Source organism: Neodiprion pinetum, chromosome 6, assembly GCF_021155775.2.
Source record: "Neodiprion pinetum isolate iyNeoPine1 chromosome 6, iyNeoPine1.2, whole genome shotgun sequence".
Classification (NCBI taxonomy): Eukaryota; Metazoa; Arthropoda; class Insecta; order Hymenoptera; family Diprionidae; genus Neodiprion; species Neodiprion pinetum.
The window spans coordinates 1,770,177-1,790,866 of record NC_060237.1 but is presented as its reverse complement, the minus strand read 5'-3'; the positions used below and the strand labels follow the sequence as shown (position 1 = coordinate 1,790,866).

The 20,690-nt window shown below is 45.9% G+C and overlaps 2 protein-coding genes across 5 annotated transcripts; one reads left to right on the top strand and one right to left on the bottom strand.

Annotated features, from left to right (window-relative positions):
- Positions 1-709: 709 nt before the first annotated feature.
- Positions 710-19,602, bottom strand: LOC124221581 (synaptotagmin-10). 4 transcript variants are annotated; one of them, XM_046631753.1, is made up of 10 exons: positions 19,452-19,602; positions 5,978-6,240; positions 5,742-5,888; positions 5,512-5,643; positions 4,556-4,710; positions 4,303-4,471; positions 3,649-3,769; positions 3,362-3,533; positions 2,567-2,767; positions 710-2,464 (listed from the first exon to the last, which is right to left on the bottom strand). In XM_046631753.1, the coding sequence occupies exons 1-10, from the start codon at positions 19,540-19,542 to the stop codon at positions 2,461-2,463; spliced, it is 1,455 nt and encodes a 484-aa protein (XP_046487709.1). In that variant the 5' UTR covers positions 19,543-19,602; the 3' UTR covers positions 710-2,460. The 4 variants fall into 4 exon arrangements, with proteins under 4 accessions (XP_046487709.1, XP_046487712.1, XP_068993265.1 ...); XM_046631756.1 differs by lacking the exon at positions 19,452-19,602 and adding an exon at positions 18,749-18,787; XM_069137164.1 differs by lacking the exon at positions 19,452-19,602 and adding an exon at positions 16,873-16,895.
- Positions 8,467-17,028, top strand: LOC138191204 (adenylate kinase 7). The gene is made up of 12 exons (XM_069137528.1): positions 8,467-8,619; positions 9,204-9,419; positions 9,790-9,940; positions 10,041-10,455; positions 10,526-10,616; positions 11,471-11,878; positions 11,967-12,193; positions 12,642-12,959; positions 13,023-13,174; positions 13,248-13,387; positions 16,489-16,647; positions 16,726-17,028. Exons 1-12 carry the CDS (start codon positions 8,467-8,469, stop codon positions 17,026-17,028), a joined length of 2,733 nt encoding a protein of 910 aa, XP_068993629.1.
- Positions 19,603-20,690: the final 1,088 nt, after the last annotated feature.

The following is a 20,690-nucleotide window of genomic DNA, read 5'->3' as shown; positions in this document are numbered from 1 at the left end:
TTTTAAAATCGCGAAAATTTTCGCCAAAAATACAAAGGGGTTAACCTTCCTTTTTTTTCACCAACAAATTTTTCGTCTCAGAATTGATTCGTATGACTCTTTCCCGATCAATTGGACCCCAAGGAACTCAGAAAACGCAGCGAAAAGAGCGTGGGATCAACAGGAGAGAAGTTACGAAGGAAAAAGCACCTGCTGAAAAATGTCGAAAATTCAGCTTTTCGTTTTTTGGCTGTAACTTTTGATGCGTTGATCGCAGCGTATTGGGACTGCGTCCAATCGATATCTTTCGCAAAATTACGTTGACATCGCGTCTCATTGAATTTATTTCATCTTTGTCCACATTCGCAAAAAACGCTACGAAGTTTCACACTCCAAATCTGATATTGAATCTCAAGTTTTCATTGTACTTGTCATTGTGATCTGAGAATCACGGAAACATGCCTTCGTCAGCTTTACGTCTCACCAACAGCAGAGAAAATACGATAAACTTCTACTTGTTTCCGGTCATTACTGACAAATACACGTCGTTTCAGCGTTCGAATCAAATGATCCTATCAATCCGTCAAATATATCAAAATTGGATAAATAAAATATACGAGTTTCCTGTGACGGTCGTCGCGACAAACCGATATTATTATCATTGATCGGAAATATGTTTTATGAACTTGATCCATGACAGGGTTAGTTTCGAAGTATTAGGAATACTGACTATGCAACTGCAGTTTCTTTATTATACACACTGACTGATATTTGCTTAAATTATCGTAATCACGTCCACAGTAGCCTATCATTATGTGTGTATGATGTACATTAGAATTAAATTTATTTATAGGACATAGTCAATCAAAGATATGTAAACGTACAACACAAATCCACGAATGTATCGAACTTTGCTTTGAATATCATTGAACAGATTTGTATATATATGTGTATAATATAATAAATAGAATCTTGTTCTATGTTAATATATAACGTCACTTATGAGTTAAAGACCTGCACTTACATAACATCATTACACCAATTTCATCAACAGCTGTGTACATACAAGTCGTAAAATATGATATAAGCATTTCAGTTATTGTTACGTAATTCAGAATTTCAGTTCATACCTCAAATCGTCATTTCATCAGCTTCATTATATATTGTCAACGTTCGTAAATTAATTACTCACGCAGTACTTTCTACAATCTGTCAACATCGTCATCATCATCACCAGCATTTTCATCATCATCATCATATAATTATCGAACGGTGTAAAAGGGTGTATACTGTAACCTTCTCCCATGCCAATTGTACATTCACTATATTATTATTTTCCTAACAATTAGACGTTTGTCTTTGAACGACTTCATGCCCGAGCGCAACACGAGCCGCACGGATTGCTTCAACGAAGCTGAATTGATGGATAAAATATTAATACATACTTATATCCTTGCTTGAACTGTAACACTGACGTTTTGCATGTCGAACGGATAGCGCGTAGTGTGCGTATATCAGATTGATATTTACCCACTTATTACACTTGCTCGATCTCGACAAACTCTGTTTTCCTACACATCAGTCAATAACGCATGTCGTTTCATCACCTGAACACTGAATTTTACTTCATCTACGTCTATACGGCGGATATCATGTTCACGAGTGTGCGGATCATGCATTCGTTAGTATATCAGGTGTGTAGTAGTGAAATTTTCTGTATAATATGTATAGTTTACAATACTATATGTTACATATATATATAGCATATATATATATATATATATATATATATATATATATATATATGGATGTATGATATATTTATGTATGATTATATCACATTGACAGATTTCTGTTATAGGAAGTATTTATTATAGCCGCGACTTTGATCCTCTTTCCAGCCGGCCATCTCCGTTTACACAGCTATGTGTATAACAACATTAATTGTGAACCTCCAATAGATACTCAACCGGTATCGGTCGTTAATCATTTTAGAGGTCCGAGTAACACAGTTATACATTGTACATGATAATTGTTTTCATTTAGTTTTGATCGCTTTGTAAAATCCTTATATATATATATATATATATATATATGTATAAGAATTTTACCATGCATTATATATAAATTCATTATATATATGTATGATGCAACATCGTTATTTTACAAAGAGAGGAAAATTAAGGTCAAAAATACATAGTTTACAACGTTTCATCATCAACTCTGAACTCTGGTTATCGGACAACAGGCTCAGTGCGTTCCATTGGTGCCCTGCATAGAAGTTTTCGACGTTAAACTTTCAACATTCTGACTTGGAAAGCCAGATTTAACTCGTTCGTCATTCGCGTATAAGCCAGTCAAAGGACGTCGTGCATTATAATACGAGTAGGGACAGAAAGGGATGATCTCTCAAGCCAGCTGACGCCCAGTAGGTACGATGAGAATTTTTCAACCACCACGCTGACGTTAATCATTCTTTCTTCATCTAAAAGTCGCAGAGAATTTTGACTCGTTATTACAAGCAAAAAAAAAACACCTTTATCGCCACTGGCAAAAAGATTCCTCTAAAACCTGACGCTGTCGTTACCTGCTGTTTAGGCAGCTTAGACTGACGGGAAGCGGTTCCGAGGTGACTGCTGGTATGTGTCCAGCGACTGTCTCGTGCAGCGGGTACCACTGAGCCACAGGTTTCCTGGGATTATCGAGCATCTCGAGCCAGTGATCACGACCGATGCCTATGAAGCTGGCGCCAATTGCGGTACAGCCCATCAGCTCGTTGGGGCCAATTCTGAAGCGGGGTGAAAAAGCGATATACATGATCGGCGATAAAATGTCCGGGCAAAGTCGTTCGTGCCGCGAGTCTCGGATCAAGCCCCAACCGCCTCGGGGAATTATGCTCGTCGTCGAGTCGTTGGGGTAATTAATGCGAATTAACAGAGCAACTACCTATTGAGACAACGGGCACTAAGATCGTCCGTCGAAATCGACGACACGAACGAATCGAGTGTTTCACCGACCAGATTATATTATTCACTCGTCAATGATGGCTGTTCCACAGATGCTCCTCAGTTCGTTCGACAAGCCGACCGCAGTCGTAAAAATGCTCAATAAACTGGATAATGACCCGATCGATTTATGAATTACGAGGCCCGTGACAATCGCACCAAATGTTGCAACGTAAAACCGGGGGATGATTTTATTGCCCGAAAAACACGAAATAACGATCCAAGGAAGGACCTTAGAACGTCTTACTTGATTTCAGTGTCACGGTATGTAAATAAGATATTTACTTCAATCTCTTCGGTATGAAAAACTCAAAGGTTGTTTTAAAATTTGGCGAATGGAAGCTGGAAGGAGGTATTGCCGTGTACATATATCGTACCTGTCGTAATCGAGAACTTTCACGACGAGGCTGACCTCCTCAACGTTTTCTGACGGCACATCGAAGACGAGGGCCTCGTTGTACACCGGGCAGAGAGTTTTTTTCTTAACCGTAGTTTTTTTCTTCTTTATCCTCTTCCCCTGACACAGAAGATAGACCTTCACGTAAGGATCTGGAACAGCGCGGCATCATTCGCTAAGGGTCAAGGACTAGGGAATTTATCGAGTATTTGCGAATCGTACGTGTACATAATTACTGGGTAAACATGTAATAAAATATTACGTTACCCGAGGAACCTGTGATGTCCATTGCTTTCAGGTTCCGGCCTTTTATCACTGTCAGAGTCAATCGTCCAGCCGTCGGTAGGTAGCAAAGAGACAGCATCAGTTCACCTCGGTCGACCTTTTCCTGCGCGAATAACCAAAGGGGAGCATTTGTTTTATTGGAACCGTTATTACTCGGAGAGTTAGAACTTCGGGGAATTACCGAGGGGCGAAGGAATGGTTTTCGGTTTTATTTCATTATTTCTTTATAGAAAGTTGTTCCGAAAATTGTTACCTGTGTATTCGATACGTCGTGATATTATTATAATATAATCGTAAGAACTCTGTGTTTTTATTCATTTTGCAGTTATCTGCAATTATATACGGTTTGGATGAAAGTAAAAATGAATAAAACACAGTCGAAAGCTGTGAGCTGCGGCAGTTTGAAAGTATGTAATCGTTTATGAGAAGCAATTCGGTTTAATGAATATTTGTAACAATACCAAATAATGAAAGTTATCAAATGTACGAAGTTGTGTTCGCGATGTATAAAAATACGGGAAAAATGATCGAGGGAAAAATGTAGTCGCGGTATCATAGCGCCGAAAACTAATTTTTGATCCCGCTGTAAATGTAAAGGAATATTTCAGGGAATAAATATACATGTAAGCCATATACCTGAAGAGCACAAAAAATGTCCATCGTGTATTCGATTTCGTGTTCGAGGTCGGTGCAGTCGAGAAGATCCCTGAGAACGACTTGGCCGATTAGATCGTGCTTCGAGAATCTGTCGAAATCGTATACCGAGAATTGGAGATAACGCTCGCGAAGATCGTCGTAAGGTACGCTAAAAAATGTGCAAAAGTTTCAAAGCTTGATGAGAATCGATTGTAAGACATCGGGCTATGAACCCATGGAGCTATTTACCAACCTGAAAATGAAGGTTTCGTTGAAGATGGGATTTAAATTTTTACGATGAACTTTCGTCTGGAATTTCTTCTTTCTATCCGGCAAGAGGTAGACTTTGACGTAAGGGTCGCTGCTCCCAGTAACATCCTTAATTGGCAATTCCCGAGCCTCCAGAACCTGAGTAGGAAAGTTGCAGGAGTCGCTAAGTTAATACAAAGAAATCAAACTTCCAGGTAAGAGTTTGAACGGTTTAAATTTTCACGGATAAATTTACGTATTTTTTCACGCGTGATGCACGGTTCTGTAATTTCTACGGGGAGTTGGGGTTACAGGACTCGTTAATATTTTTTTCAAACACCTTGAACCGAAACTAGTTTTTCTTAGGCAAAAATAACCGATGATTATTCCATTTCCATGGGCCCGCTACGATCGGTCCGAAATGGCGAAACGGCATATCTCACTGCTTCATTGCGGTACGAGGAGCTCGGCAAATGATGCAATGGGTATATAATAGTTATAAATCAGTATGTTAAAAGTCTCAAGGATAGCGAACTGGGACAGGAATGTTGGCCAGCGTCTCTTACCGTCCGCAGCGCGGTCCGTTAACGCGAATGTCGACCTTTCCCATTGTCGGCCGTATCATATTGACAATAAAACGCATTAAGCCGCTTGCTTTTTGCAATGTCTGGTACGTGCGTCGCACCGTTCGCAGTTTAATTAAATTTCTCGGGGAATTTTATGCCAGGAAGTACAAGGGAATGACAAAATGTAGCTCGTGACTCCGGCACGGGGAAGTTCCTACTGCGTGTTGCGTATTAGGTTCTGGTTAACGCCGGTTCAGCACGGTAATTAAACATGCACGAGCCGCTTGGTCCGAGCTATTTTCGCACTCCTACCCAAGTGTACAGCCACGGCTATTATGATCAATTCGGAATTCCTATTCGTGTTATTCGCCCCGAGGCGTCCTTTCAAACTCACCTTAACAACGAGGCCTTCAAACTCCTTGTCGTATCGCAACGCGAAGTGAAGTTTACCAGAGTACTCCATTTCAACGGTACTCGAACTTTCGGTGCTCGCCTGCCGCGTTAGATCCTTTTTGTACAACTCGGGCTGAAATTTTCGTCGAAAACTTGAATTACTGATTCGTCTCTTTCGCGGAGATATACCGGAAACAAGGTATTCCTCATCTAGAGCTAAATTTCACTTGCCTTGAGCAATCCGAGACTGGAGTCGCTGCGGTTTTCGAGACTACAAATGCTGAACTTGATGTTGGGTAAATCCAGCCGATGGGATAACTGCCGCTGGAAGGTTTGATGGCGCATGGGAACGATCGGCAGGGTCGTTTGCCGCAGGACCTGGAACCAGAAAAATTTCACCTATTACACTGCGCAGCCTTCCGGATGATACATACTGCCTAATAATTCACGTATTTCTACGCTGTAACCTTTTTGTTTTCCTTCTGCTCTTGAACGTATTCGTGAGTGATTGGCTCGGACTGAAGATCCGGCAGCGAATGGCTGATCCGGATGGCATTCTGGTGCCCGATGTCGCCGTCGGCGTCTTCATCGTTGTTCTGACCTGAGACACCCATCAGCCAACGCCAGGTAGCTGAACACTGAAAACTTGCCGCAGCGAGGAGAACCAGTGCCATCAGTCCAACCCCAACACCTATCAATAACTGGTAAGGGAAGCTGCCAGTCCACTCCTCTGCAATCATCATTCACGAGGCAATTCAGTGGATGATTTTTCTCCGGAATACGTGGATTGAAGTCTTTTTTTTTTTTTTTTTATGCTTGTTTTTTTGAGAGGATGACTGATGGCCGCTAATTGATTTGATACCTCCTGCAATCATCCGCCTAACCGTGTCCAACAGAGCTAAGGGCTAATTTTAATATCTGTATGAAGTTAGCTGCTCAGAAACATTTCGGTGATTTTTATGGATGTCCAGACAGTCCGACGATGAGCGCGTTTGTTAGAGAAAACTCGGCATGGTTATCGATTCACCGAAGTGCAGAGCTTTGCGGCGTGCTTCAAAGGGGAAGGCGAAACGCTCTCCCGTAATGATCGCAAATTGACATCAATTACGGAAGTGAGTCTCTTCGTGTTTTCACTCGTCATGGAGAGGGATCGCGGGAGGTGCCTTCCTTTGTGCATAAGAAATGTCGAACATTGCAATTGCGCAATCATCGCAAAACCGCAATACGAAATCCATGCGTGTTTAATAGAGGAGAATTATTGCTCGATAGGTAGTTAATAACTGAACATGCTGGTAAGTAAGATCTTCAGACTATGAAAGATTTGGTTGCATGGTTACGTAATAAACCGAAAAAAGCTTCTCTGAGTAAATAAGAATAATTCAAGTTCGTTTGCGGGTAGCTCGAATACCTCATTACCTTATTATCATTATTACTTTTTGTTCCTTTCATCCAATTTCCTGAGACCGATACTCAACTTCGTTCAATGGCTAATATTTACGTAAAGAGAGGGTGACATGACCTGACCTTCGAATTACGGGGATCGTTCTTCCCGGAGCCGGATTTTCATTATGAAAAATGACGCGATAACACAATTGGAGGAGGATAAAGAAATTTCCTTTATGAGATATAACGATAAATTTTAGACGAGTGCATTTTAGACGCTCAATTTCCGTCGACGTTATAATAAAACGAAGGTAATAAGCGAGGGTGACTAAAACTCGAGGTGTGAAAAGCCAAGGACGCATATATTGCCGCAAATCGTTCGCTCAATTAAAATTCTCGCAACGTCTCCAGTCCGGAGCACGATTCTCGATTAAACCCATTTGCATTCATGGTATCTAAAAACTTATTCATTTTATTTTTTTCCCCTCGCCTTTCTTTTCCCCTATTTTTGCAGACTCGAAGAGAAGGGGATCGAAAAGATGTGAGTTCAGTTAGATGGAACGAGATTTTCGAGAGATCGACGCGTTTTACATCCCTGAATTAATGGCGAGCAAAACTTTTTCCCGATGCACAGAATTCCGTCGGCATTTTTCTTCATCATACACCAGTGACTAACACACTCGATAAACATAAATCTTCAACAGAGAAACATAATCAATCAATCTAAAAATGCTTCACATTGTATTTGACGATACAAAATTGATGAATCTACGGACGGAGAGACAGACGATTAAGACAAGCCAATTCATGTGCGACGTACTACGCCTCGTCAGCAAACGCAGCTGCGTTTGTCAGCGTTGTCCTTGCGACGTCGAATGCCGACGTAACCGATAACCTCGATGATGGTTTCTCCGGGAATCTCCTCCTGTATCATGCTGAGGTTCTGGGTTTGGTACTCGTGGGCAACGGCGAGCGCGGCTTCCTCGGCGAGATCCGGAGGGGCGGCAGCGACGGCGGCTTCGGCGGCGACGACGAGTTCGGTGAACCTGGTGGTTTCCTCGGCCTTGATGAGCTTCTCGACAGCTTCGGCGAGTTCGTTGTCGTGCTGAACCCCGACGCTCTCGGCGATGTCGAAGCCTGTTATGCTGCCCGCCAGGTTCCTGGACACGCTTTTCACCGGTCGACGATTCTCCACTGGACCCGAAAGCAGCTTGTCATCTTCGTCGGTCGACGAACAACCCCCGTCATGTTCGTCGAGGTGAGCATTCGCCATCTTGTCGAAACGCTCCACAATGGATTGCGGTTTGGTGGTATAACGTTTCTTCTTCGGCCTTCGAGACGGACCCGGTGCGTCCTCGTCGTTCCTCGAAGGAAAAAGCACCATTGCCGGGGGTTTGCGCGACATTTTCCAGCCCGAAATTATAACCGCACAAATTTAGGTATATTGACACAAAATCTCCGGCAGCATGGCTGGCGGATGTGAGATTGTCGACTTCGCGATTTTCGTTTGTCCTTCTTCCGACTTCGCTTCAACGCCTGCCAGTCTACTGCCGCAGGATATTAAGATAACGCGATGTCGACAGAGCAGCAGAAGATCCAGGAACCGGAGAACGGTCAGCAGAACAGTGCTGGAAGAACGATGGAGGTCGACGGAGTCCGGGACTTTGTACCATGGCGGATTTTTGTCAATCAGATAGACAGTTACCACGGGAAGAAGTTGGCCGACGTAAGTCACGCGAAGTTGTCTTGTTATCGAAATAATTACCGCGGGATCTCGGTTAGCGTGAGGCATAGCATAATTCAGGGATGAAACGGGGTGGCGCGGCGGCGCGACGCTTCGCCGTCGGCGAAATTTTCTCTCTTAAAGAACTTGAGATTTCAGTCCCTTTTTAAGAGGGTGCCTGGCTGCGGCGACGAGTGTAATTTCATCAGAGCTGAGCTGCTTGATGTTAAAATTAGCGTTTAGCCTTGACCCTCGAAAACTGGGCGAATCTCTGGCGCAAAGCACAGCCAAGAACATTACACAACAAAACACAACAAGATATTAATTGAATTTTGTACAATGTTTACGCATATAAGTCCTATACATTAGGTATTCACTGACTGATATCCACTTCTCTCGCTGCAACTAAAGGCATTCAGTACCGTTAGCGTACCCCGAATAAGTTATGTAATCCTGGAGGGTGTTAATAATAGAAGTTGCTCAGTGACGCAGAACCGACCTTGAAAACTTTGACCGCAAAAGGCGGATAATTTTTACGTTATCACTTCTGTCAAGACGCATATATAATGAATTCCCACTTCACTTAGTATTTCCCTGAGCAAATTTACATCGCAAATACGTACGACGAGGACGCGAATTCAGCCAAAATAGAGCAAGAAGAGGAAGAAACCAGAGAGGGAGGAAAGGATGTCGAGGATGAAGAGGAGGAGGAACAAGAAGAAACGAAAGAGATAAAGGAAGCCGACGCTCCTACCAAATTAGCCAGGAAGTACGAGGTGGTTGGCACCGTGATGGACAGTAAGGTCAGGTTGTCACGTATACATTGCTTCTCGCTGTAAAAAAACTGCTGATGTTCATCTAACCCTGTCAGAATTTAGCAGTGACTCGCATTTTTTCGCGTTGAATTCAGCAGTGTTCGGTGCTGATTCACATATACCGAAAATATTTGAAGCAAAAACGGAATTAATTGAAGAGACATGATTTCTTACTCACTGTCAATATTATTTTCTGTCGATGAATATCGAACGATATTGAATCCAGCATGAAGAACATTTGCATGTGAACAATTGTAGACTGGGAGCGGTGTTAAATTGCATATCAGCTTTCTTACAACGCGACGGGGAGATCGATAAAAAGAATTCGAGATCTTACCGTGTTCTGTAATCTTCGCAGTACTCTCCGCCGGATGATGTGCTGATGATAATAAACCGCGCTCAGGGGCACGAAGACGCGTTTCTGGCGGAGTTGATGAGATGCGGAGTAATCGTGTACGATATCACTCAAGATCCCTCTCAAGTAGCCGAAGCCCAGTGGGCTCTCGAAGGTAAGGTAGAATTTGCTTCCGTGCCTAGTAATACCCTGAAGAGAGGGGATTTGAGAATAATGTCGCGACCACGTACCTCCTTACATGTAATTGTGAGCAGCGATCGCGAGCGAGCTTCTGAAAATGTCTGCCGAGAAACCGAAGGCTTTTAAGCGGAGCCAAGAGGTTCGCCACTTCATTTTAATCTCCACCGTGATGACTTGGGCACTATCGAAACCCATTTACGTCGAAGATCCGGAGCTGCCTTTTACGGAGGCGGATTACAGAAAGCGAAGACCGCACGCGAATTTCAAGAAGCACACTCAGTGCGAGAAGGACGTTGTAATTATGAAAAAGTACCCCGAACTGAAAGGCAAGCTAAAGACGATCGTTCTCTGCTGCGGCATAACTTACGGCGACGAGGAGGGTCCGTTTCACTACCTTTTCAAAATGGCTTGGCACAACGCGACCGAGCTACCTATTTTTGGCGATGGTACCAACAGGATTCCAGTTCTGCACGTTCGCAATCTACCCACGTGAGTTACAAGCTTCAACCGCGATTTGAATACCCGCGATTTTATGTGCGGCTTTAAATTCTTATTGCAGGATCGTCTTGATGTTTGTTAGAGATTGGCCAAAGTTACGATACGTCGTCGCCGTTGAGCACGTGCGCATGTCACAGAAGACAATCGTTAAGGTGCGTGTACGACGGTCATTGCTTGCGTTGAAGAATTAACGGCTTCGGAATGGTCAGGTGACGGTGAACCAGGTTGAAGGTTCAATTATAACCTCAGGGTGAGCGATGGACGGGGTGTTATCACTATTTCAATTAACGGACAGTCCGAGCTCCAATAACAGCCTCGCTCTATCGAGGAAATGGATCTCATTGTTTTCCGTAAATGACAGAACTACGAGGTCGTGCTGCAGATACGTTACAACTCCTCGCCCAGAACTGGCCCGTATGTAGTATAAATCTGCCGTCAGTATCAAAGGTCCGCAGATTTTGCCGGTTCGAATGAAAGCTAATTGAGCTTGATTGCGTTTAACTGATGAGCGAATAACGCAGGGGTCACGCTATCCACAGGTGCGAGCAGACGTTTCGAGCAGAGCGATTATATCTGCGCGACGGGTCACAAAGCGATAAAATTTTCAGCCTTGAAATATTTTTTCTCTTCATTAATCACAGGCACCTGGCAGGGTCGGGGTTACCCGAGGTGTTAATTTATTTCACCCCCTTCCATGCGCCCGCTACTATCCATTATCGGAATTAGACAATAGACCCAGAGTTTCTGAACATACCTCGATCCATTTTGATGCTCAGAGTACCGTCTTCAGAAAGCGCGATTTACGGTACGAAGCAGCCCCAAATCTCCGGTTAGTTGTGTACGTACGCTTTGGCCGTTTCGAAACATGTACCTCAGTCGAGCGAACAGCCGACGAGGGTCATCCGGAGCGAAGGGATTGACCCTGCTCAAAATCTGGGCTATAGCAAGCTTCGCACTTGGCAAGGGGTTCAAATTCAGTGAAAGTCACGCGAAATGTTGGGTTTAGAACGAATCGTTCATCGTCATCGAGAATAATACTGTCTGTCATTTGCGAGGGCAGAAGATCAGCAGAGCCATGGCGAGCGGTAAGGTGCGAAAAATCGCCAGAGAGGAGGCATTTTTGCTAAACGGTGTGACTCAGCAAAATTACGACATGGTAACCCTGGACCTAAACATCGAACCCGCCTACCTCGAAGATGCCAATTTGGAGTGGTACACGGATCTGCCGTTCAGCATGAACATCGCGGATATCGCGAGAGAGTACAAAACGGCGAGGAATTTGCACCCCGTTAAAATCGTCGTCCTGGGACCGCCAGCCTCGGGAAAGACTCGCCTCGCCAAGATGTTGGCAGAACATTACAGGGTCCATTACGTTCACGTTGAATCGTTGATCAGGGATAGGATCAACAAGCTCGTGAGCTGTCGTTGAGATCTTCTCTCAGTAGTGTCGTTGGGTGCTTCCGGTGCAGTCGCTGATCCCATTTCTTTCCCTGGCATTACAGACTAACGACATCGAGGCAGCGAGCAAGGCCAAGAGTCCGGCGGCAGGGGAGGAGGATTTAGGAGAAGCCGGCGACGAGACCGACGACGACGATGACGACGACTATGCAGAGTATGAAATCGATGAGGAAGATACTGACGTCGTCGAGAGTTGGCAGGCGGAACTGGACGAAATTAGGCGGAATTTATCGGAGAATCGGGGACGGTTGGATGACGCGATCTTAAACAAGTTAGTTGGACATTCTTGACGCTCCGTTACACCTTGTTGCGAAATAATTTTGGCAAACTTTGTTTTTTTCATACGGTGAACAAATCCCTCATCTCGCGCGGAAGGACGCGCCCACTGTTTCGGGTATCGAATTACCTCGTCATTAAGTGATGCTTTCATGATATTCAAAGCGAACACAGTGAATCCTTTGTTCTATAATTACCAACCTAAGCGGGAGAGTAGAAAGGGTGTCGCGTTTGATAGATGAGCTAATTATTTTGATCACATGCGTGTGTAGTCGGGCAAAACGTTTTCAACCAATAAACACGGTTCGCGGATACGCTGGGTATGAACATGTGTTCGCATTCTTATCGAGCCGTAAACGGGTCGAAGAAAAAATTGCAGAGATTCCTGGGGTGAGGCCGTCTCACAGGATCCGTACGTTGAACCGTCGAATGCTCATTCACAGAATATTCGCGAAGAAACTGGCCTCGAAGGAGTGCCAAAATCAGGGATACGTCCTCGACGGATATCCAAAAACCCTCCGCCAGGCGAAAGAGCTCTTCGGGACGGTCGAGGATGCGGAGAACCAGGATGACGTTGGCGATGGGGAGGAAGAAGAATCGGCGCCGAAGGGCTTCAACGCGGAAATCATGCCAGAGCTAGTCGTCGTTCTAGATGCAACCGACGAATTCCTCACCGAGAGACTGCTAATTCTTTCCGAAGATGAAATCCAGGGCACCCACTACACGGAGGAGCATTTGATCCGACGATTTCGCGAATATAGGTTCGTCTTGACGAAGATGTTCACTCGCGAGTTCCTGACTAACTTTTCGCATTCACGCCACAGGGAACGGAATACTGACGACAACACTCCACTCCAATTCTTTGATGAGATGGAGGTACATCCGCTTTTCATTTGGGTCGAGGATGATCCGTGTCCCAATATGTTCTCTAGCTTCAACCTCTGCCTGAAGAAGATTGGAAGGCCGAGGAATTACGGTAACGGATTTCAGCTAATTTGAACGAAAACTGCATTAATACTGTCGTTAAGTCTTTATCTGCTTGTTATTAGGATTAGAGGCCGAGGAACTAGCCGATCTTCAGAAGCGAATGGCGGCCGAAGCGAAGGCTGCTGTAATAGCCGAGACGGAGAGACAAGTGGCCGAAGAATTGAACCGGAAGGCTAAGCGGGAGGAGAAGATGATGGAATGGGTAAGGGAATTATCGAGGTGAAATCGGATTAGTAAGAGAAGCGTAAAGACGCCGTCTGGTTTATTTAGTTATCGAGGTAAGGTGCAGTGTCGGGAAATAATGTCCGAATGTGCACATCCTTGACAATTTCACGCGAACCGAATGGATAGACAGAGATTCCAAATGACATTATAATAATAAAGTAAAATGAAAGACCCGCATTGGTACGAGATCACAGCGCGAGGGTTTAACGCGCGCAAGCATCGACTCGTGGTTATACTGTAGGCAAATTGAAATTCTCGTATGGCAAGAGGGCTTTCAAAAACCACCATTCCACGGTTATTCAATCGATTTTAATTAACAAAGTCTCCCGGCAGTCTTGAAGTGTGTTAGGGACAACTTGAAAGAGCCAGTTAAGTCATAGCCGCCAAGAAACATGTGTCAGCCGATAAAGTTCCGGTTTAATTACGTTTCACAAACAATAGTGTCGGTGTAGGAGGTTCCCTTTCTGTCTGCACACGTTCGTATAGGGATACCCTGTTACAGAGAATCGACCGATTAAGAAGGCAAAATTTTAATCACTCACACGAGGAGGGGGATTTTGGAGCGGAGAGTGTCGATCGATCGAAGCAAATCGAAGCAACGACAAAGGAAAGGTCCAATTACGTTTCGTACTAACCACTGGAACCGAATGAACGAGGATGAAACTGTTTCCGAATCTGAAGTGACTAATTCTGATTGTGAGAACTGAGCATTATGCAACGTTGATCCGTCACTGAGACGAAAAAAAGACGTCGCGTTCGGGAGCTTTCGAACTTTTATTATTCCAAGAAAGTGTCTTAGTTCCAAACCTCTCGTATTACCCCGCCATAAAGCACGTGTCTGTATAATATCCCGGTAATAACGTGCCCGTTGAGTCGGTTCTTTGCCGTCACGGTCGTTGAGGTGAAGTCAGTCTCGAATTTCACGACCTTGAAACGACCCGGCTTATGACCTAAGATTCAGCGACCGCGCTGCTGCACGTCTCTGTACCACGGGCATCGGGGTATGTAAAATTCTGCAGCTCGGGGTCAAACGGCGTTCAAGTCGAGCGCGGGTCGTGAACCGTCGGGATAGCGAAGGGCGTCAAGCCCCGAGCCACGAACCCCCTGCAACCCCTGGATCGTCTACACTCTAAAATACAGGCAGTGCGTTTCGCAGTCTGACCTTCGGGGTTTCTGAGGCGTGCCGTCGACTCTGGGGTGGAAAAGTTGCTCGATGAAAGTCTTTGTCCTCGCCGTGCGTCGCTGCCAAAGCTCGTATGCCCGTATTTCTATGGTGGAGCTATTTCGCGCCTTATTTTTTCAAAAGATTCGTTGAAAACTAAATGGAAAAATCACGGAATGCAAGCGAGCGTGACTTCGGGGAACAAGATCAAGGGTCGGGATTCTTCGTGGGGTTGAGAAATTTTATACCCCTGTAGTAGCAGCTTTTACCGTTTAATCGAAAAGGGGGAAAAACGAAGGAAAACTTGAAACGAACAAAAACAGGAGACTGGGGCTTAGAACAAACTGTGAATTACATTATTCGTTTCAGTACAAAAATAGTTATAATAATAATAAGAAAAAAATATACACCGCTGCTATATTTGTATACGCTTTTGTCTTCAAAGCCGTAAAGAACGCGGCATGTGCATATACTGGGAATAAAAAGAGAGTGTTACGAGATTGTACCTTTACCCCTCACTTTTTTCTCAACTTTTCATTATTATATATTTTTTTTTCGGTCAGAAGCAAAGCAATTATTATTAAATAACTCGAGTTCGCGTTTACATATACTTTCATCAACCCGGCCTTGCGATATGGAAGATGCTCCGTGGCTCGATTCTAAATCTCGTTTGCAGAGAATAGGACCGGAGGAAAACCAGAAAAATATGTACTCGAAAAATACGACTGAAAAGCCGCGAGGGAGAATTAGGCGAATCGGGGTATTAAACGGCGATGTGAGGGGAGCAGAAATAAAAAGGTGTCTGGGATGAGGGATGAGAGGGAGTCGGCTGGAATATCGTCCGGATGAGAAATTGCAGGCTCCTTTAAAAACACACCGGGGCATTCAAGGGCGTCTGTAATGCTCATCTAACGCGCAATATACAGAGTGTGCTTGAACGGCACAGTGCCGACTTGAAAGTGCTAATGTCCAAACTTCATTCCAACTTCTCCGGCTGCACGAGTAGATCAGCCTCCAACCACTTTTATCCAGTCTCTTCTCCACCGATACCTTGCAACTTTTTACCCGCGTTCTCGTCCGAAGTTCGCACGCGCAATCACGTTCACCGTCACTTTTTCACTTTCCACTCTTCGCCGAATAGTATAGCCGGCTGCTGTCTCCACCTCCTCACTGGGTTTTCGCGCTTTCGGTAACGAGGGTAAAAAACTTTAACCTGTCAGCTCTCCTTGTTGGACTTCTTTTCGCTCACCTTGCAATTAGGGCAGTTTACGTGATCACGGTACGTTCAATAAGACTCAACCCGGCGTTAACGATACGTCTCACTGGGAACCGCACTCGTCTGACAATGAGTAAATAACTTTTACCGTTCTCGAGATGATTTTTGGAACAAGAGTCGGTCGATCCACTACAGAATCGCGATTGTTAGTATCGTGTTTAAATTTTCTTCTCGCGGAATAAATCAAGCTTCAGGATCAGTAGAGGACTCCGTTTCAATCAACGTCGTTATTTCAAGCAACAAGCGGATGTTCCGTAACCTAGGGTCAAATTTACCATCACCCCGAGAGATGCTGAGAGCAAAAAGAGTATTTCATTTAGTTACGTTGCTTCCCGGGGGTTTATAATTGCCTGGTTTAAACTCGAGCCCAAAGAGGCGGCGGGCGCACTTGAACCCTGCAGGGACGAAGAACCCTCGGCTTCCTGCCGCCCGATGCGGCCACCTGTTAATTAAGGTCGAATTTATCGTACGAAAACGCGAAGGGAAGCCGAGCACTCGCGATCCAACGAAGATAAGAGAATCGATGCGCGGTTCTAATTTCACCGCGCCTTACCTCGTCGCGTGTAATAAAACCCTGAGTGCACGCATCGGGTGCTCGGCTCTAATTTGACTTCCGGTTCTCGCCGGCACGATCCCGCAGACCAATCTCCTCGAGAAGTTGAAAGAAGAGGAGGAGAGCCGTCTCTGCATCATGGGCGAGCCCCTGCGCCACTACCTCGTCAAGTACATATTCCCGACCCTGACCCAGGGACTCGTAAAGGTGGCCGAGCTGCGGCCCGATGACCCGGTCGACTACCTGGTGAGCAGCACGTGCTCTGCACTGTCCGATCGATCGAACGAACCCGCGAAATCGACGCTCATTCTGCACGAATTGCAGGCCGAATACTTGTTCAGGGAAAATCCCGAGGGAAAAATGTTCGAGCCTGATTACACCGAGACTATGAGCGTGCTGCTCGCGGCGATCGAGGACCTCCAAAAGGACCTGCTGCCTCGGGACGAGGTGGACAGCGGCGCGGAGCGGTACCTTGGAAGGACGGAAGGACCCTCGACGACGAACCAGGACGACGAGGAAACGACGGTCGACTGTGCCTTCTACCGAACCCGCGCAAAGTCCGCGGACACCGAAATCCTCGAGGATCCTAGGGGAGCACGGAGCTCGGCCGACGAGGCTGAGCAGTAGAAGAAGACTAGCTCGCGTCGTGGCGAGAAGCTTTCTCGATCCCCTCTTCCGTCGGGGAATCGATATTTTAAAAATACGTAACTCTCTTTTCCGAACCAGTGAACCCTCAGACTTTGCTTGATGACTTCACCTTACACAATTTTCCTTTCTTTTTCCGCGACATAATCCGTCGAGGCTCGAGTTGCGATGAGGGAGAAACAATGGAAGATAAAAAATTGAGGCAAAGTAAAAATCCGCCGATTCACCGCGCGACCGATTGATTCCGGTTACTACACGTCGCAAAGACGAGAAGGACGCGTCGGACTTTTGGGACCGAAGTAGATCGGTTATCTACAGGTTGGCAGCTCGCGTGATGGATTGAACGAGCCGCGACCGGATGATGATTGATTTTTGCCGACGTTATTAGCGCTTCGGTAGAGCCGATCGTTACCCGCGTACACGCGTTAGTTGACGGCTGGTGTAGCGCGGTATGCGAGCAATTATCTGCCCTGTTTTTTTTTTCCAAATCATTTCATCCTGTATCGTTGTTTAACGACTGTACAAAATTTTAATTGAATTCTACGAGGGCGATAAGAGGAACGGGCTTATCAAAAGATGGGAATTTCAACGAAGTGCTCACAAAAGCGACACTGCGTTCACTATAAAACAGACGTTACGCAGCGTCGGCGAGCTCCAAGTTGTATAAAAAAGTTTCATCGCGCCCTGCACCCCCTGGACAGGGTCGTAAAGCGCGAATTTATGCGGCGCCGAGTGCTGATCGATAGTAAAAAGTAGCCGTGTAGCACTTTTGTTGCAAACAAATCGAAACCCGAGTAAGCCCGTAGGATTTTTAATTACCGATACGAATACGGTGCTCGCGGAATATAAAAAACGCTCCGTATAGAAGGAACTAAACCGTTGTAGAGGAGTTAGGTACAGGATTGGCTGAATTACGACTGCGGCGAATTGCGATCAATTAGCACAAACGGCATATCGGTTCCTGGCCATCTCGATGATCGGCTCTTGTACACTTTACTCACGCCTGCGGAAAGTATCGCCCGACCGAGAAGCGGGAATGAAAAATTATCGGCATTCTGTATCCGCTGCGCGTATTCTACAGCGACGCGGCGAGTTTCCCGGAGTGAGTATGGCTACCCGTACAATGCACCCCCCTGGGCCCTCTGACATGCATGCCTTCAGCGTTCGTCGACGTGGTATAGGAATTTAATACCCATCTCCTCCGTTCCGCACACTTAATTAACTCGCTAACTGAAACTTACACGTAGCTAGCCTTCGGCAAACATTTCATGACGCGAAAACTCGGTTTCCGATTATACGGAGAATATTAAAGTGCTCGGGTCTTGGCAGCGATCACTCGGAGAATATACGCATAGACTGCGAGACACTCTGGTGAATTTATCGAAGCACGTTCGAGAGCGCGAGTTTAGAAAAATTTTCTATTGCAGGTACGCGGGCACTTGAAAAATGGATTCGTCGAAAATTGAACCTAGTTAAGCTAACGGTAAGTTAATCGTAGAACGTAAGTTAATATCGTTCGTTACGCACGCGAAATTGATGGGAAATAATAAATTCTGTTCAAGGTGTTACGAGCATTATATGTATACAGAAATAAATGGGGTGAAAAAGTGCGAGGAGGTATATCTGAAATTGTAAATAGAGAAAAGCTCGACCCGTTTCCGCAAGCTTTACTGTCGAGTGATCGCGATAAGTGTGTACGTACTTGGCATGTGCTGAAACACGAACCAAGAGAACGGGACGTGGTCGTGTGCTCAGATGAGTGGTCGAAGCCTGTACTTAGCGTATACGAGGAACCGTATACCTCGTCCGTCGACGGCACGGACAGATCTATATCTGTATCTGCAAACACCTGTTAGTCGCACTCAAGGTCGACCGTGTTGCATCCCCTCCGCGTGAGAGAGGAAAAGAGAGGGCCGCGATTTTGACGAAATTTGGAGCGAGGATGGCAAGAGGAGACGGTGAGAACAATTACGAGGAAGCACTGCACGGAAAAAAAATTTAACTCGACGTTTCGACTAGAGAAGACGAACTTTTCAGCTTTACGCGAAAAAAGTCTGGTTATTGTTACAAAGATTGCGATGGTAATTTGACAAAATGTTCGTAAATTAAGAAATATTAAGACAAGCCAGCTTTGAGATCTCCAGACGACGTGTTGTATCGACGACCAGGATCTCGTTAAATTACAGTTACTCGCGTATCGCAACGTATACCAGTAATTATTCAAGCGTGACTGTAACGACACCCATTCCGCGATGACGTCCCAGTGCGTGGTCATCGCCGCGTCGTCTGGTTCGTCTAGTTCAAGTACCGAGACTGCGAATCGGGGATCGGACAAAAGCAACAGGGCACTGCGAAAGGGTGCTGGTCGTGATCGAGTGTCCGTCAGTGCGTATAAGAAGACTCACCGGCATGCCCCTGAAGAGAGTGGTTCGCCTCCTCGCTGGGAATAACGGTTTCCTCGAGGATGCTCTCGGACGCCGTCTTCACCACTCCCATGACGAGAACTCAGTGAGTCGAGCCAGGTCGGCTACCTGTCGTGTCGCGAGTCGCACCGACGCGTCCCGACGCCGCTCGGCGTCGTTTTTCTCTCTCCCTCGCGGTGTGCTTCGCGTCCGCGATTCGCGCCGGCGCCGAGCGCTGACGTCACGCGCTGCTCCCAGCCCCACGCATCGTGCACGAAGCCAGGGAGCCGGGTGAACCTGCGGGAGAATTCGAGGCCGCGGTGGCGATTCTGGAGATGCATGTGCGCGTATTCACCTGGCCGGCCTGCCGGCAGGGGATGATAGGAGGCGAGTAGCGGCTGGGCGCCGCAAGGGATGCTGGGGGACCAACGTCGACGCGTGGGGCCGGCAACTGGGTCTCGGTGAAGGTCGCGGCCCCTCCGCTCCCCCTGCATCCCGCGGGAAACCAGCCGCGGGCCAGGATCGACGGGGACGAGGAGCCGAGGACGCGGCCGCCACGCGCGGCGACTCCTGGGGACGAGACCCGCTCCTGCCCCCGGCCTCCCTTCTTCTACACATTATTATCTATGCAACGACTACCGTTCTCCGTACAGCGGGTACTTGTTGCCGTCTTCCTCTCTCCCAGACTTCCGAGGCACGGTTTGATCGCGCTTTTGCCACCCCCCAGCCCCCGACCACCACCTTCAACCTCAGATCTAACCAAACGTTCGCCCGTTCAAGCGCGGATTAATGGGTAGTTGAGAAAAATTGTTGAAAGTGGTGAAACTTACCTGTCTGTTCCAAATTTAAAAAGCGTGAATTCGAGAATTCGTTGCAAGAAACGAAAACGAAAGGAAAGGTAGATGAAAAATGAAAAAATTAGAGAGCGGTAAGAACAAAGGTAAAACAAGAGCAATAATGATAATAACAATGATAACAATACGTTATGTCAATTTCGAAACGAGTAAATTCTGAGAAAAACGTTGTTCTTCTTACGCTAGCTTTAATTAGTTCTCGGTAGGTTGCTTTTTTCCACTCATTTTGTTTACCCCGTTTTTTTCATCCACATATTGTGTACCTTGCAGTACCGTGAAATTGAAAAAAGAGAGGAAAGAGGTTTTAAATTTCGTTCCGACATGGCTCAACAAAGCTTGCGAGTAGCCAGCGTTATTGAAATGCGTTTCAATTTACTCCCTACCATTT